Source organism: Podarcis raffonei, chromosome 4, assembly GCF_027172205.1.
Source record: "Podarcis raffonei isolate rPodRaf1 chromosome 4, rPodRaf1.pri, whole genome shotgun sequence".
NCBI classification, from domain to species: Eukaryota; Metazoa; Chordata; class Lepidosauria; order Squamata; family Lacertidae; genus Podarcis; species Podarcis raffonei.
The window spans coordinates 64,814,199-64,830,353 of NC_070605.1; the positions used below are offsets into that span (position 1 = coordinate 64,814,199).

Genomic DNA, 16,155 nt, shown 5'->3' on the forward strand with positions numbered 1-16,155 from the left:
CCCTGGGCCTTGGAGGGCTAAGCTAGCAGGGTGGGGTGGGGTGGGGTGGGGTGCTAGGGGCCTGCCAGACTAGTGCTGTTATGCCAAGAATGCCTAATAATAATAATGATGATGATGATGATAATAATAATAATAATAATATTTATACCCTGCCCATCTGGGTGGCTTCCAACAGAATATTAAAATACAATAGTCTATTAAACATTAAAAGCTTCCCTAAACAGGGCTGCCTTCAGATGTCTTCTAAAAGTCTGGTAGTTGTTTTTCTCTTTGACGTCTGGTGGGTGTCCCAGAGGGCGGGTGCCACTACCAAGAAGGCCTTCTGTCTGCTTCCCTATAACTTGGCTTCTTGCAGCAAGGGAACTGCCAGAAGGCCCTCAGCATTGGACCTCAGTGTCCGGGCATAACGATGGAGGTGGAGACGCTCCTTCAGGTGTACTGGACTGAGGCCGTTTAGGGCTTTAAAGGTCAGCACCAACACTTTGATTTGTGCTTGGAAACGTACTGGGAGCCAGTGTAGGTCTTTCAAGACCGGTATTATGTGGTCTCAGTGGCCGCTCCTGGTCACCAGTCTAGCTGCCGCATTCTGGATTAATTGTAGTTTCCGGGTCACCTTCAAAGGTAGCCCTACATAGAGCGCATTGCAGTAGTCCAAGCGAAAGATATCTAGAGCATGCACCACTCTGGCGAGACAGCCTGCGGGTAGGTAGGGTCTCAGCCTGCGTACCAGATGGAGCTGGTAGACAGCTGCCCTGGACACAGAATTGACCTGTGCCTCCATGGACAGCTGTGAGTCCAGAATGACTCCCAGGCTGTGCACCTGGTCCTTCAGGGGCACAGTTACCCCGCTTCAGGACCAGGGAGTCCTCCACACCTGCCCGCCTCCTGTCCCCCAAAAACAGTACTTCTATCTTGTCAGGATTCAACCTCAATCTGTTAGCCACCATCCATCATCCAACCACCTCCAGACACTCACATAGGACCTTGACCGCCTTCACTGGTTCTGATTTGCATACTGATGAACACCCAGCCCAAACCCCCGATGATCTCTCCCAGCGGCTGCATGTAAATGTTGAAAAGCATGGGGGGGAGGACAGAACCCTGAGGCACCCCACAAGTGAGAGCCCAAGGGTCTGAACACTCATCCCCCACCACCACTTTCTGAACATGGCCCAGGAGGAAGGAGCAGAACCACTGTATAACAGTGCCCCCAGCTCCCAGCCCCTCTAGACAGTCCAGAAGGATGTTGTAGTCGATGGTATCAAACGTCATTGAGAGATCCAGCAGAACTAGGAAACAGCTCTCACCTTTGTCCCTAGGCCGCCGGAGATCATCGACCAGTGTAACCAAGGCAGTTTCAGTCCCATGATGAGGCCTGAATCCCAACAGGCCTCCCAGTCAACCAGGGAATCTTGCGTTGGGCTTCAGTCAAGCTCTGCACAGGCCTGGTCTAAAGTACCATTTCAAATACCACATAATTAATGAAACTACCTCTCAATCTTTAAAGATTAGGTGGATTTGTGGAGATAAAGTCTATCAGTGCTATTGATGAGATTCCCAAGCTGGAGAGCAACAAAATGGGGAGGTTTCAGAGCTTTTAGTCCAATGTGGTACATCAACCTATTTTACATTCCACAATAACCAGCTTAGCTAATAGTGTGCATAATATAAAAAGTTGTTCATGCACTTTTTTGTTCTCTCTGGTTTTGTTAAGAGCAGGAATGGCCAAGACCTTGATTTTCCAAGGTACTTTATGCTCCAGACACTGCTCTCAGGACCATAAACATATTTAGCTGCAGAAACAATTCCTTTTAGTAGTAGTCAAACTCTCAATTGTGCAACTTTTTGCCAGTCTTAAAACAGTTGCCCTGGTTCCTGGTTTGTTTCCCTAACCCTAACCTTTAAATCTATGTTGCCTGAGTCAAGGTACGTTACTATAATTGGTTTAAAATTTCGTAGGATTGCCAGGAGCTAGATGGAACTGTCTTATCCTGGGGACATGGGCTTTGTGCTGTGGACTGCCAGTTGCAATACATAGTTTAAAAGTTGGAAGGGGAGCTTCCTTACCACTATCAGAGAAGCATGGAGTGGGCTTTGCCCAGGAAGCAAGGCTGAGAGCTTAAATTTCATTTCATGCTGGATCTATAGGCTATAGGGCAGGCATCCCCCAACTCGGCCCTCCAGATGTTTTGGGACTGCAACTCCCATTATGCCTGACCTCTGGTCCTGTTAGCTAGGGATGATGGGAGTTGTAGTCCCAAAACATGGAGGGCCAAGTTTGGGGGTGCCTGCTATAGGGTATAAAATACTATTTGCTGTTGCAGTGTTGGATCTTCTGGAGAATACAAGAATCAAGCGCTTAAGATAGTCTTCCATGCGAGAATGCAGTTTGAGTTGTTCTTTATATATTTTCCTCCTGCGGGAAGATTCTAGTACATGTAGTTTAGGATAAGGATCAGGGAAAGGCATTTCAAATTCCCGTATACAGGAGAGTTTGGAGGCACAAAAAAGATTGTGGATGTGAATAATGGAAAGCAACAGCAAACATCTACAATCCTAGATGATTTTGTGCCTCCAAATAGCATCAGTTAGAATAACTTTCCATTCTTTGTCCTATCCACTTTGGAACACTGCAGACAAGAGGAATAAAATCAACATGCAATGGCATAGTTAATTTATTCTTAAGGGTTTTCCCTGCTACAATTTAGGATCAAACTGTTGAGCTATATGAATTTTGTACCAATAAGTGGGTTCAAATTCTATCCACAACACAATTTCCTAAGTGAACCTTGATATTCACATGCTGTTCCAACTCAAATGATCCATTGTAGATTGAAATCTATTCACATGACAATTCTAAACATGGATTTCTAAATACCATTTTTTAAATTTTAATACAGTCATACCTCGTGTTGCATTCTGCTTGTTACGGACTTTCAGCTTACGAATGTGACAAACCTGGAAGTGTTTACTTCCAGGTTCGCTGGCCGCGCACACGCAGAAGCGCTCGATTGCGCTGCGCACATGTGCAGAAGAGGTGCTCTAGTTGTGGACTTTTTGCGGTGCGAACGGCACCCCGAAACATTAGGTCTGCAACTAGAGGTACCACTGTATTGTTCCAAGGGCATATGGATCACATATACAGTCACTTATCTAAGAAACTCAGGACTGCAATTAAGTTTCTTTTTTTTAGAGAATCTGCTTTGACCATTATTACAAGCAAACATTTAAAGTGTGAGAACATTCTCACATTCCATGTGAACAGTATTTTATGTCCTTGTGGTTTTAGAAACATCTACAAAGTAAGTAAAATCAGTGATTCTTAGTGATCTCAACTATAAATAGAAAAAATACAGTGATTTGCAGAAAGAAAATATTTGCTAGAAGCCTGAAAGCTAAACAATAGGGCAAGAAAGGGGACTGATCTTCCAAGGAGTGTTTATTATTATTTTTTCCACTGGTTCAACAATCTTTTCAGCTTTTTGCTACTCAAAGACTTGTAAGAATTAAATGAAAAAATAAGCAATATTTTTTATTTCAAAACAGATTGTGGGGTATTGTGTTACATTGTTTAAAGTTAGGTAAGCCAGCCCCAAAGAGAGTCTCAGACAAACTGACATAAATTAAACATGAGTCAAGTTTAGTTTTGCTGTAAGTGAGGATAATTAAATCCGTCTTTGCCAATTTCTTTTACACATTTATTGCAGATACCAACTAGAATTTCAGTTAAGAGGCTTGATTTTCAGTATAATGTGGACATTGTACAACAGCTTCCACTCTGAAAATGCACTCTCAGGTGTATGGAAACACTTCAGCTTTTACAAAGTGAAGCAATGCATCTCAGCTTTTCAGTCGTCATCTATTGTGGGCTTGATTGTCACTCCTCTTCTAATCTGTCCCCAGCCAATTAAACTGCAAAACAGAGAAAAAGTTGACAATTACTGGAAGTTGCATTTTAAAAGCTGTAAGGATATGTTTTTAAAAAGTTATTCTGGACAAAGTGTGTCATAAAACTTTGTAGTTTATGAACAAAGCAATTAATGAAGACACACTTTTGTCAATAGCTGATTCTTTCATGCATGTTGCCAGTAGTGGAGAGGCTCAATCCTGCCTTACATTTTGAAACCTTTTATCCGGTTCTCATATATTAGTACTACTAATGGGCAATAACCCACTCATCTAGGAATATCATTTTGACATGTTTTTTATTTCAAACCAACTTACCGCCAATGCTTCTCAACTCTTCGACTAAGGGCAATTTTTTCTCCTACTTCGGTGCACACAGGATTTGTTAGGACTATTTTGCCCAGATCAGCTTTCACTGCACTGACTCGTCCTCCAGTAGACAGTGATCCTATGTTTACCATTAGAACTTCATTTTTGGATAGTTTTTGCACCTGAAATAAGCGGTAAAGGAAAATCAGATACAACTCTTTTATCATTAAGGTATATAAGCACCCTTTTCAAGTACTGAAAGATGAAGAATTTCAATTCTTCCCAGTATTTTTACATGGAAAGTGCCTAATAACCGACCTTTGCTGCTTTCTTGTCTCCTTCAGTGCGGACACCTAACAGTCGCCTCAGCAAGAAGTAGGAAATTTCAAGTTCTGTGAATATTTCAGGTAGAGCTCCAACTGCACCAAGAACTTGCCCCACCATTCGATCAGCTCGGCACAAAGTTGGATCAATTTTGGTGCCAACACCTAACAACAAAACACTTAAGTTACATCAAAAGCTATGTGACCAATAGAGTCTCTCAAAATTTGCCATGCTGGCTAAACCACATATATAATTAAATTCCTCTTCAGAATTGGATATTTTATCCAATATCAAATGTGTCATAACATCTAAATTTCAGATGAGGGACTCCCAAGTTGTCTCTTCAAGCACACTTTCTCCAGAGAGAAAGTGAGAGTGCTACATGCACTGTTGACAGTGAAACACCAACACTGAAGAGAAATCAGCCTCTTCAAATTGCTTAAAGGGCAGAACAACTGAAGTGCTATAGTGATAGTTTTCTCCCCTCTCAGCCAAGAGGCACATCTATTAGTGAATGGGCAAAAAACAAAGTACACTTCTTGCCCACAATTCTACATTCTGTAAAGCATCTACATGCATATTCTACAAGTTAACTGCAGTATTCAAATATTAGCTATGCAACTAAATATATGTGCTATGAATGTACATAGCTACCACCACCCAGCACATTCCTACACAATATGTGTTAGAGAAGTTCTTGGAATAATCCTGGTAAGGAATCTCTCTTAATTAAGATGTTGGAACAGTTATGTTCATTTATAGATGCACTCTTAATTTATGTTACACTTCCCACGGCTCTTAAATAGGTGTGGCATAAATATCAAATATAACTTACCAATAAGCCCTCCAGGCACAGCATACTGCAGATCATTGTGTTCTGCAAAGAGTGATACAATTTTGGAAAAGATGGGCTTGCACATAAGTTTTCCTTCACTGTCCTTCGATACAATGCCAGGTCTTACCTCAAGCTCCTGGCCTACCTATAAACAGAATAAAAGACAGAATATTAAAAGAAAATAAAGGTGCTCTATGCCAGTAAGATGCTAGTTTAGAAATAATAATTTAAAAAACCTGAAGGGTTACTCATAGTTGTATCAAGTTACAGACTTTATATCTGTAGTATCATAAAATTAACCTTGCTTCTATATAACAATTTTGTTTTTTGAGAGAGAAATGTTTATATGGGCAAAACCAAGAAGAGAATTAGGGTTTTCAAAACAGGGATGTGAAGACACGAGGCTTGGTTGAAAGAAACTAGTTTCAGTATCCCAGGAAGATTTGGGTCTTTTCATCAAGCCCTTCTATGGCTCATGACAAACTCCATCTGAAACAAAATGGAGCACCATGAATAGTTTGTGATTTAATATTAAAACCTCTTGTTCCAAGGATTTATTTTTTTAAAAATTACATGTCACATCTAAGCCTTGGGACTCATATAAAAAACCCTTTTTGGATCCTGGATATAAGTGCTATCAGGATACCATTTTAAATTGTTTATTTCTTCCTCGGCATAAATGCAGGCTCTGTGGTTTGCCATGCAGCATCTGGGGAAGCAGCAGTGAAATAAGAATGGCATTACCTTTAATACACCTTTTAGAATACTACCGCCTGCTACACCTCCTTTCAGGTCATCAACTTCACATCCAGGCTTGTTGACATCAAAAGATCTAATAACTGAAGAGACACATCTAATCAGGTACATTCAGTAAATGCCTGCGTCAATCTTTTACTCCCAACAATTTTTTCGTGCTGACCAAAGTATATACGTAATGCTGTTCCCATGTGACTGTGGCAAGCACACAAAACTTAAGGTGCAATTTTTACAAGTCAGCGGACAGACTTAACACACAATAAATTATTTCAAGGGCCCTTTAATGCTTACCTATTGTTGCAATGTACTGTTCAGATGAAAGTATAATGGAAATCTCATGGAGTGCTTCAAGCAAAGCAAAAAAACCCTGCTATCAATTAAACCTAGAACTTTCAATCTTTAAACTGATTAGTTGAAGTTGTATCATTTGAAAGACTAGACAGATAAAACTGAAGAAGAGGAGTTTGGATTTGATATCCCGCTTTATCACTACCCGAAGGAGTCTCAAAGCGGCTAACATTCACCTTTCCCTTCCTCCCCCACAACAAACACTCTGTGAGGTGAGTGGGGCTGAGAGACTTCAGAGAAGTGTGACTAGCCCAAGATCACCCAGCAGCTGCATGTGGAGGAGCGGAGACGCGAACCCGGTTCCCCAGATCACAGGTAGGAGTAAGCTGTGAGCAAGGCATCTCAAATCAGATAAAAGGTTACTTTAAGCTTCCAAGCATGCCTGTTTTTCTTCTCTCTTCTGAGAAATGAAACCAAACTAAGTAGGGACATGCCCAGAACTCCAGAAGGGATAAGGTACAGAGCAGGGAGATGGGTCTAGATTTGAATCACAGTGAATTATTCTCCTAGAGCACTCCAATCACAGTGATCTGGGGAAGGGATTTGTCACATGTATCTCTGCCTTCCTCAATACAAGTCAATAGAGAGATCTCCACTGTATCTCCACAAATCCAGGAAGGGCAGCAGTCCCCTACCCCTTGACATAACAGGGTCCTTGCTGGGGGTAACATTTACCCCACCCCAGTATTTCCTGGAGAGCCATACTTTTTTCCATCACCAGCTACAGCCCCCTTAAGATTCCTATTTTGTCCACCCTATACAGCTATCATTTTGAAATGTGGCAGGCTTCATCACCTCTCACAGGGCAAAGATGCCTGCAAATTGCATACAATTTTGGCGGAAAATGTAAAAGTTAATACTTTTCCTGTTTGTTTGTTTGTTTGTTTGTAAATGAACTTTAAAAAGCACCCTGCACAAAACTCCCCGCAAATACTTCTGTCTACAATCTGGCAGGCTTAGTCCACTCTGAAGGGGTTTCTATACATGAAAATTTTCACCTACTTATGCAAAAAGAAAAACTTAAAGCCCATGGATGAGAAACAAAGCTTCATATTTAACAAATCCAATTTAGTCCTGAATAACAAGCCAAAACAGAGAGACAAAACAACTCCAAAACAGACTAGGTTGCCTTCCAAAGATACAGATACAGGTCAGATTTTTTGGCCATTTTACACTCCTAGTTTATGCAGGCTCTGCATAAACAAGAGGGAGCAGCTCAGAATCTATGTTATTCACAGCATCTGCCAATTTTATTCAGCTTGTAACCTCCATCTTGGAATGGAGCCTACAAGCTGACTTTATGGCTGCAAAATTCCGCCTATGTTCCTCCTTCATCCCCTTCCATCCCTGCTGTGTGTAACATCTTGCCTGATGAAGAGTTCCAGGGAATTAAAAACACACACCTCTTTTGTGACATTTTGATAGGCCCCCCAAAAGCCTGTGGGTTTTGGAAGGTTTTTTAAAAATCCATCATGAACTAGCATGGTTACTTTGGGTTATTTTGCGTATGATTTATTCTTCAGTTTTTAAGTCTGAGTACTTGCACTACATATGCTTTACAATGGCATTCTAAATCTTATTTAATTCTAAATATTGTTTATCCAATGTTGTGAGCAAGGGGGTGAAAGTCTACATATAAGTGGACAGGTCTGAAGCAGACATACCAATAAGCCTTGGTTCTGATGTGAAGTCTCTTAATGGCACTGGAATTTTCTTTACTATGTATTCGCAAACAACTTCAATGTTGTATTTCAGCTGTGCCGAGATTGGAATAATTGGAGCTCCTTCTGCAACAGTACCTATTTTCACAGATAATAATGTATTAAAAGCACCAGTTATTATGTGACTTGTTCAAAAGTTAGCTACATCACAAGTAAGCTTTCTGCCTATTTTCTTTACAGTCTACAAAACAACACAGAACTGTTGGGCGAATACACTTGCACCAAAAACTAAAGCTTGCTCTTCAATATGCATATGATTTATCTATATATTCAGTAGTGATATTCATCAGCAAACAGTCCACACAGTTTTGAGTTTGTAGAAGCAGAATAGTCAATCTAAATTTAAAAAAAATAAAAAAACAAACCCTGGCTCATAGTAAAATCATCACAATCTACAATAGTTTGAACCCTTGGAAACCAGATGTTTCAGAATGAATGTCCAAGATCCAAACAAAGTAGTGGCCAGAGAAACTTTGGTCTTTCCTTCCTTTTCTGAACATTAGCTTCTCACACCATGTGGCAAATTACTTTTTAAATGAAACAGACTTTTAAAAGCAATTTGCAACATGAGGTCTGCTACTCAAAAAATATATATTAATTCCACTAGGAGAGATGGAAAGCAGATTGTTAAGACTATCTAGAAAGTGAGGATTTAATTTTAAAATGTGAGACTTTAGTAAAGAAAAGAAAAGGGGTAATCATAATCCTACCCATTAGGTGCAACAATATTATCAAATCTATTGTGTTTTAGTCAAGGTTTGGCATTTGAATCTGAAAATACAATTGTTTTGGAAATCATGTCTGGATGTGGGGACAGAAAGAAAGGATATAAGGCTTAGTACTTCTATTTGTTTACAAATCCTGGTTAAAATCAATGTCGCTTATTTTTGAGTGCACATGGAGAAAATTGAGGGTTGCAATGATTTTGCAAAAGAACACCACCAACTAAGAATCATTATTCCATTTTGAATTTAACTCAGGTCCCTTCTAATTCTGTCCAGCTTGAAACAGCATTCACTCCCGGCTTGCCAGCCCTGTCAGGGGCCCCTTACCTTTTTATTTGGGATTATTCTCACAGATTACCATAATCTGAGGACTTTTAAGAGACACATATTTCATATGTTCAAGATTACTGAATTTTCTTTTTGGGCGAGACTATTTGAAGCAATTTTTCAAAGACAGAATAATAAATACATCCAAGTGTTTCACCCAACAGAATATTTAGAAATATTTGAAACTAGGAAAGGAACCATGGGAACCTGTGTGACTGAGGCAGGTAAAAAACCCCAATGACACAAAAGCCTATGGTTGTAAAATGCGCCTTCCCCTCGGACATGGAAGCCAAAAGGGACTAATTTCGACATTTTCACCAACACCAGCTCCTGATGTACATACAGTAGTGCCAAAATCAAACTGCCATTCTGAATCCCTGGTGTAGTGACTGTATACTGGCACAATGCCAATGGTCACCCAAGCCGCTTAGAAGTGCAAGAGAGAAAGCTCTCTAAAATTCAAGCACTTTGCACTTAAGCCTTTCTTGTACTGCACAAACATACTAGATGGACCCTTTACTGTACCCATTACTTAGCATTCAAGAGGGGAGTCCTTGCATCCCATCTGCTCAAGGCCTGAGCCAAGGTTTATTCATGCTTATTTTCTAAAACCTTTTGCAGAATTTTACTAATATGTAGATTAATACACAAAGTGATGTTTTAAAACACGGTTAACTGCTGAACTCAGAATTTATGTTAAGTGTTTGCTTGCAATAAACTACTTGGCAGTGGCTGGTTTTGTTCTAGAAACCTACCTTGTACAAAAGCTAGAATTTGCTCATACTGCTCCTTGGCTTGGCTTTCTTTTACCAAATCAATCTTATTTTGTAGAATCAGAATGTGTTTCAGTTTCATGATTTCTATAGCAGCTAAGTGTTCTGAGGTTTGCGGCTGAGGACATGACTCATTGCCAGCTGGAAAAACAAAGGAACAAATAATTATGTATTGTATTAGAGTATGGTCACTTTCCTTAATGAAAGATCACAATGACATCTCATCCTATTATTTCTGTGGGTCACAGTTCCTAAACAGGAACAATCTAAACATCCAGCACTGAAAACATACAGAATTCAATGCATTAAATATGATTACAGAATTGTATTCATCAACAGTGAAAATACTAAACAGCTATTAAAAAGCAGAAGTACTGCATCAATACCATGTCAAATTTCTCCACTTCAATAGTTACCTATTAACAGCAGAGCTGCGTCCATGACAGCTGCTCCGTTTAACATAGTAGCCATCAAGATATCATGGCCAGGACAATCCACGAAAGAGACATGCCTATTATGCAAGGAAGAGCAAAATAAGCAGCATTATTCTGAAGCAAAATAATAATTAGTCTAATTAAAATAATTGAAGGTTTACGAATATGCAATAACCACACATTAAACCAAATATGCAGAAGATGGATAGTTTCAATAATATCTGCTTCTTGAAGCAACTGAAGAATTAAAAGTGACAACTTTTGCACTGTATAGATTTAAAAGCAGATACATTCCTATTAGTTCTTAAAATGTACTCAAAACGAAGTCACAGTATGTTTAATGGTGCTTACTCCCTAATAAATGTGCTTAGTTTGGAGCCTTAAACATCTGAAATATAGAAAGGTGCAGTTACTGGTTTGCTGGGCTTCCTCCTTCCATATATTGTGCAACTAATTTCCCCTACTTCCTTCTCCCCCAAAAACATGCTAAGGCAAAGAATCACACAACTGTAATAAGAGAAAACCCAAACAGCCAACAGCTTCTTTCTTCTAGCAAAGAGCTGCTTTGTCATAGGCCAGGCATGGCCAAACTGGGCCCTCCAGCTGTTTTGGGACTACAATTCCCATCATCCCTGACCACTGGTCCTGTTAGGGATGATGGGAGTTGTAGTCCCAAAACACCTGGTGGGCCAAGTTTGGCCATGCCTGCCATAGGCAAATCTGATAACAGTTCCCGCCTTCCAAACAACACAGAAATGACACGGAGCAAGAAAGCACCTCAAGCCTCTTCTAGCTTCCTTATCTGTTGAGACAGATTCTAGAGACAATCTTCAGAGTTTCAAAGTTCTTGCCATATAAGCAGTTGAACATGTAGCACTGCTCTTAGGACAGCTCATTAGTCCTCTTCTGCTGTCAAGACTAATACAGTGGTACCTCTAGATACGAACGGGATCTGTTCTGGAGTCCCGTTCGCATCTAGAAGCAAACGTAACTAGCGATGGCATGTCTGCGCGCACGCACGTCGCTTTTCACTGCTTCTGCACATGATGTCATTTTGAGCATCTGCGCAAGGGGCGAAACCTGGAAGTAACGCACTCTGTTACTTCTGGGTTGCCGCGGAGAGCAACTTGAACGCGCTCAACCCGAAGCGCATTCAACCCAAGGTATGACTGTATTGGTTGCAGACTTAATCAATACAGGTAAATAAATAAAAAAATCAGGTATTTTAAGTTTGAATTCCATATAAGCACAAACCCACAGCAAAAACCACAACAAACTATGGGCCAATGCTAAATCATTTATGTTGAGCTTCTCATGTTACCTGACTAGTTTAAAATTCCCTTTGGTCCCAGAAATATCTGTTGGGAATTCGTCAGGTGTACTGCTCCCACAGGATCGGTAACATTCTGGTCGAGAACAACTTGGATCATCAAGTTTGTAAATCTGCAGAGAAAAAGTGAAAATGAAGGTTTAATTTACCATTGGTCAGCTGACTTTGCACTGAAGAATAGTAAGAGCGTGGCTTCAAACCAAAACAGGCAATTTGTTAGATATATGGTAGTGACGTACCTTAGCATTGGCATAGCCCAGCTTGATAGTGATATTTCTCTCCAGTTCATTTTTGAATCTGACAGTATGAACTCCAGAAATAGCTTTTACTACTGTTGACTTTCCATGAGCTACATGGCCAATTGTACCTGGATTTTAAAAACAAATATTTGTCAATTTCACAAAAATCCTCTACAGAGTAAAAATAAATCACTTTCTGCATATACCTTAGAAGTGGTAGTTTCTCCAGTTATCCTTATGTATCCAAACCAATAGATTCCTCCATTTGTGAGGTCAGTAAATTCATTTGTTTATAATACATCACAGATCTAAAACAACCCTAAGACACATTCTTCCAACTCCAGGCTGTATTATCTGTATACCAAACTTCATATTAAGTGAAGAGACAATACAGTGGTACCTCGGGTTATAGACGCTTCAGGTTACAGACGCTTCAGGTTACAGACTCTGCTAACCCAGAAATAGTACCTCAGGTTAAGAACTTTGCTTCAGGATGAGAACAGAAATCGCACGGCGGCAGCAGGAGGCCCCATTAGCTAAAGTGGTACCTCAGGTTAAGAACATTTTCAGGTTAAGAGTGGACCTCCGGAATGAATTAAGTTCTTAACCCGAGATACCAGCGTAACTAATTTGATTTCAGAAAATCTTCTATGAAGAAACGTGATAGCTTCAGTTCAAAGTAAGAACCACTATAGAACAAGTATGATGGGAAATGAAGGCTACCTACTGGAAGTGCGGCATTACATAGAGAATGAATTCTTTTTGCCTAGTGCTGAACTTTAAGGCAAAAGAAAGCTATTTACCATATTTTTCGCCCCATAGGACGCACTTTTCCCCCTCCAAAAATGAAGGGTAAATGTGTGTGCGTCCTATGGGGCGAATGCAGGCTTTCGCTGAAGCCTGGAGAGCGAGAGGCATCGGTGCGCACCGACCCCTCTCGCTCTCCAGGCTTCAGGAAGCTATCCGCAAGCCTTGCAAGCCCAGCGGGAGTTCCCACGGGCTCACAAGGCTTGCGGGCAGCAGCCTGCAGCCCCGGCGAGTGTCCGCAAGCCTTGCGCGCCTGGCTGGAAGTCCCGCCGAGCGCGCAAGGCTTGGGGCAGCAGCCTGCCACCCGAAGCACGCGGAGCCTTCCGGAGGGCTTCCCGTGCTTTGGGCGAGTGTCCGCAAGCCTTGCGCGCCCGGCGGGAGGTCCTGCCGAGCGCGTGAGGCTTGGGGCGGCAGCCTGTCGCCCGAAGCACAGGGAGCCCTCCGGAGGGCTCCCCGTGCTTCGGGCGAGTGTCTGCAAGCCTTGCGCGCCCGGCGGGAGGTCCACGCGCCGCGGCTGGGGGGGGAATAAATTTTTTTTATTCATTTCCCCCCCCCAAAAAACCGAGGTGCATCCTATGGGCCGGTGCGCCCTATAGAACGAAAAATACGGTAGGTTTCTCAAATTAAGATTGATAAACTAGCAAACAAAGAAAAATGGGATAAAAAATAAAGCCATAGAGCAGATATGTTCCAGGATTAGACAATTTAGTAATTAGGATGGGACAAAGCAAGGTCAGTATTTTGATTTGCGGCCAAATAAGGAAACAATAATTTTGTCACATGCATTTAACTCCTATTAAACTCAATGGGTGTTAAGTACACCTAAATCTGCACTGGATCGAGACTTTAATCTGGAAGACCTCAACTCTCTTAGCATTTTTTACGGGCACCTCAGTTCACACAGAGACTCGCGGGTTCAAGAAGCTATGCTATTAATATATTTCAACCTCCTCCAGTTAAATTTGTTTTAACTTACCTATATTAATTGTAGCTTGCCTACTGATGACTTCTGGTGACAGAGGTGTCAACTTAGTTACATCCTGCAGGAAAGAAATATTCTATTACTTTGAAAGACTTTGTTAACAAATACAGTTGCTAAAAAACATGCAATTGTTTATATTAGTTTTCTCTTTCAGAATACAGAGGGAAGAAACAGCAAAGTGTTTCCAATGGTGAACATAAAGGAATTGAAAACGAAGATTAACAAGATAGTTCAGCACTAGATAACTTATTTGGTTGAGTTTATATTTATTCCTTGTCTATGAAGATCTAAGGGCATGTTAAGCTATTATGAATGAAATAAACAATTTTGCAGAAAACACTGTTCCAACATCTCATTTTAATCAACAGCCAAGCTTGTTATATAAATGGATTTGGAATGCCTCCTGGGGAAAAAAACCTGGATTTTTAAACCTGATTTTTAAAAATGCTGTTGGCAAAATTTTAAAATGTGACACAAGTTTGGTTGTACAATGCTAAATCATTCATACTTAACTTACAATATTTGTCAAATGTTCATGTTATAAATTCTCTCATTAATTATATAGCCTGTCTCCAACACAAAGTGTTTTGCATGCTTTATTATTACTGTCTTCACGTGAAGGTATTTACGCCTATTTCATAGGTTAAAAACTCAGGCTGAGAAATGGGTCAGTTGCCCTAGGCTACTTGTTAACACAGTGTAATGCTAACCCCTGTGCTGCTGGAGAGGGTTAGGATGAAGTAAAGGTGACACTCTGGGGACTCTGATGTGGAAGGCTCTTGTCACTACACCCAGCTGGAACTATACTACTGGCAGTGTTCCCATCAGCTGCTGCTGTGAAGCAGCCAGAAACAAGGGGTTTTGGAATGGAACAGTAGTGGCTTTGGAGCCACTGCATCGAAAACTCCCTTGGTGGGGGTTAGATTTTTCTATAAATTATTGAGCTCTGTAGTTCCCAACTACAGTTTAAGGTAAGAGAGATACTGCACTGACAAACTTACAGTGTACTCAAGTAGCACAATCCATTGCCAACCCATTTGCAATCAAACTTATGGCACGTTGCATTACACAAGATACCAAAAGATATTAAAGCACGCCACTGAGCAAAAGTGACATCCTCTGCTTTTTGCACGTTTTGACTATTGCCATCTTGCTTCTCTCCACAGAAGCAGGTAGGCAGCAAATAGTAGGAATATGACTTCATACCCAAATGAACCCACATATAAGTAAGGGACAAGTCTCCATTAACATACCCCTCCGATGATTTCTATCTACCCTGCTTTTAGTTATGCTATGGCAAGAGAGGTGAGAGGAGGATGAGAGGGAACGCAATTGCATGACACCCCAAACTGTGGATGCATCAGAAAACTCTCATTTAGCTGTGGCAGGCTTCTAAACGCTGAATTTCAACTACATTCAAGCACTGTGCTTGGGACTGGCACTCAAACGACGAAGCGAAGCTGTCCCTCCAGAGGAGGAATGAAGCGTGCGGACGTGCAACAGATCCCCCAGAGCAGGATCACCAGATCCCACCGCCCTTCCCGCCGAAGCTTTTGGCGTCCACCTTCTCCAAACGGCTCCCTCTACCAGCCCAACCACGAGGAGCGCCTGTCCCCGCTTGGACGGAAGGGGAGGCGGCAGTAGGAGCCCCGACGGGAGTCGGCAAAGCCCACCAGCTCCCTTCCCACTCGCTGCCCCTGGGCTTCGCACGGGCTCCCGGGCAACGGCCAGCCCGCCGCCGCCTCGTGGGACGCTGCGCCCCGCGAGCCCACGAGCCCCCCCGCCCTTCGAGACCCGCTTCTCACCAAGGTACTCAGGTCCTGCCGGGAGAGGTGCGGCTGCCCCAGAGTCACTCCCGCCTCGTCCCCCGCCATCTTGCCTGAAAGGAAGTTAGGAGGCCGGTGAACCTGCCTGACCCTTCGCCACGGAACACAGCGGTTCTCTTGCCTTCGCCCCCCGGCCCAGGCGACGCCGACAAACGCAAAGGGAAACAAATTCGCCCCGCCGCCTCTTTCTAGCCCGGAGACTGGCTTCAAGGGGCTTCGGGGTTGGCTCAGGCATGGAAGAGGGCAGCCTTGGAAGGACCCCGGGCCTGGCTGATGCAACCGGCACTTGTGAGGAAAGGCGTGACTGCCATAGAGCGTCGCGGCTCCGCGTTCCCAAGCCCAGTGGGCGGGGCCGGAATGTGGAGAAGGGCGCGCGCGGGGGGGTGTTGCGGGTTGTGACTGAATAAGAAAGGGACTGGAATGGTTGGTTCAGCGCGGTTCCGTTTTAAGAGCCGCCTTTGAAGGATCTTACGTAGGTTTTCTGAGAGCGTTCAACATTCTGTTGCAGTGCAG

At 42.2% G+C, this 16,155-nt stretch overlaps 1 protein-coding gene across 1 annotated transcript; it reads right to left on the bottom strand.

Moving 5' to 3' along the window:
• Positions 1-3,506: 3,506 nt before the first annotated feature.
• On the bottom strand, positions 3,507-15,922 carry EIF2S3 (eukaryotic translation initiation factor 2 subunit gamma). Its single transcript, XM_053387038.1, has 12 exons — positions 15,622-15,922; positions 13,811-13,874; positions 12,028-12,155; positions 11,780-11,901; positions 10,441-10,535; positions 10,007-10,165; positions 8,143-8,277; positions 6,119-6,213; positions 5,375-5,519; positions 4,534-4,703; positions 4,225-4,397; positions 3,507-3,912 (listed from the first exon to the last, which is right to left on the bottom strand). The coding sequence occupies exons 1-12, from the start codon at positions 15,688-15,690 to the stop codon at positions 3,849-3,851; spliced, it is 1,419 nt and encodes a 472-aa protein (XP_053243013.1). The 5' UTR covers positions 15,691-15,922; the 3' UTR covers positions 3,507-3,848.
• Between the last annotated feature and the right edge of the window lie 233 nt (positions 15,923-16,155).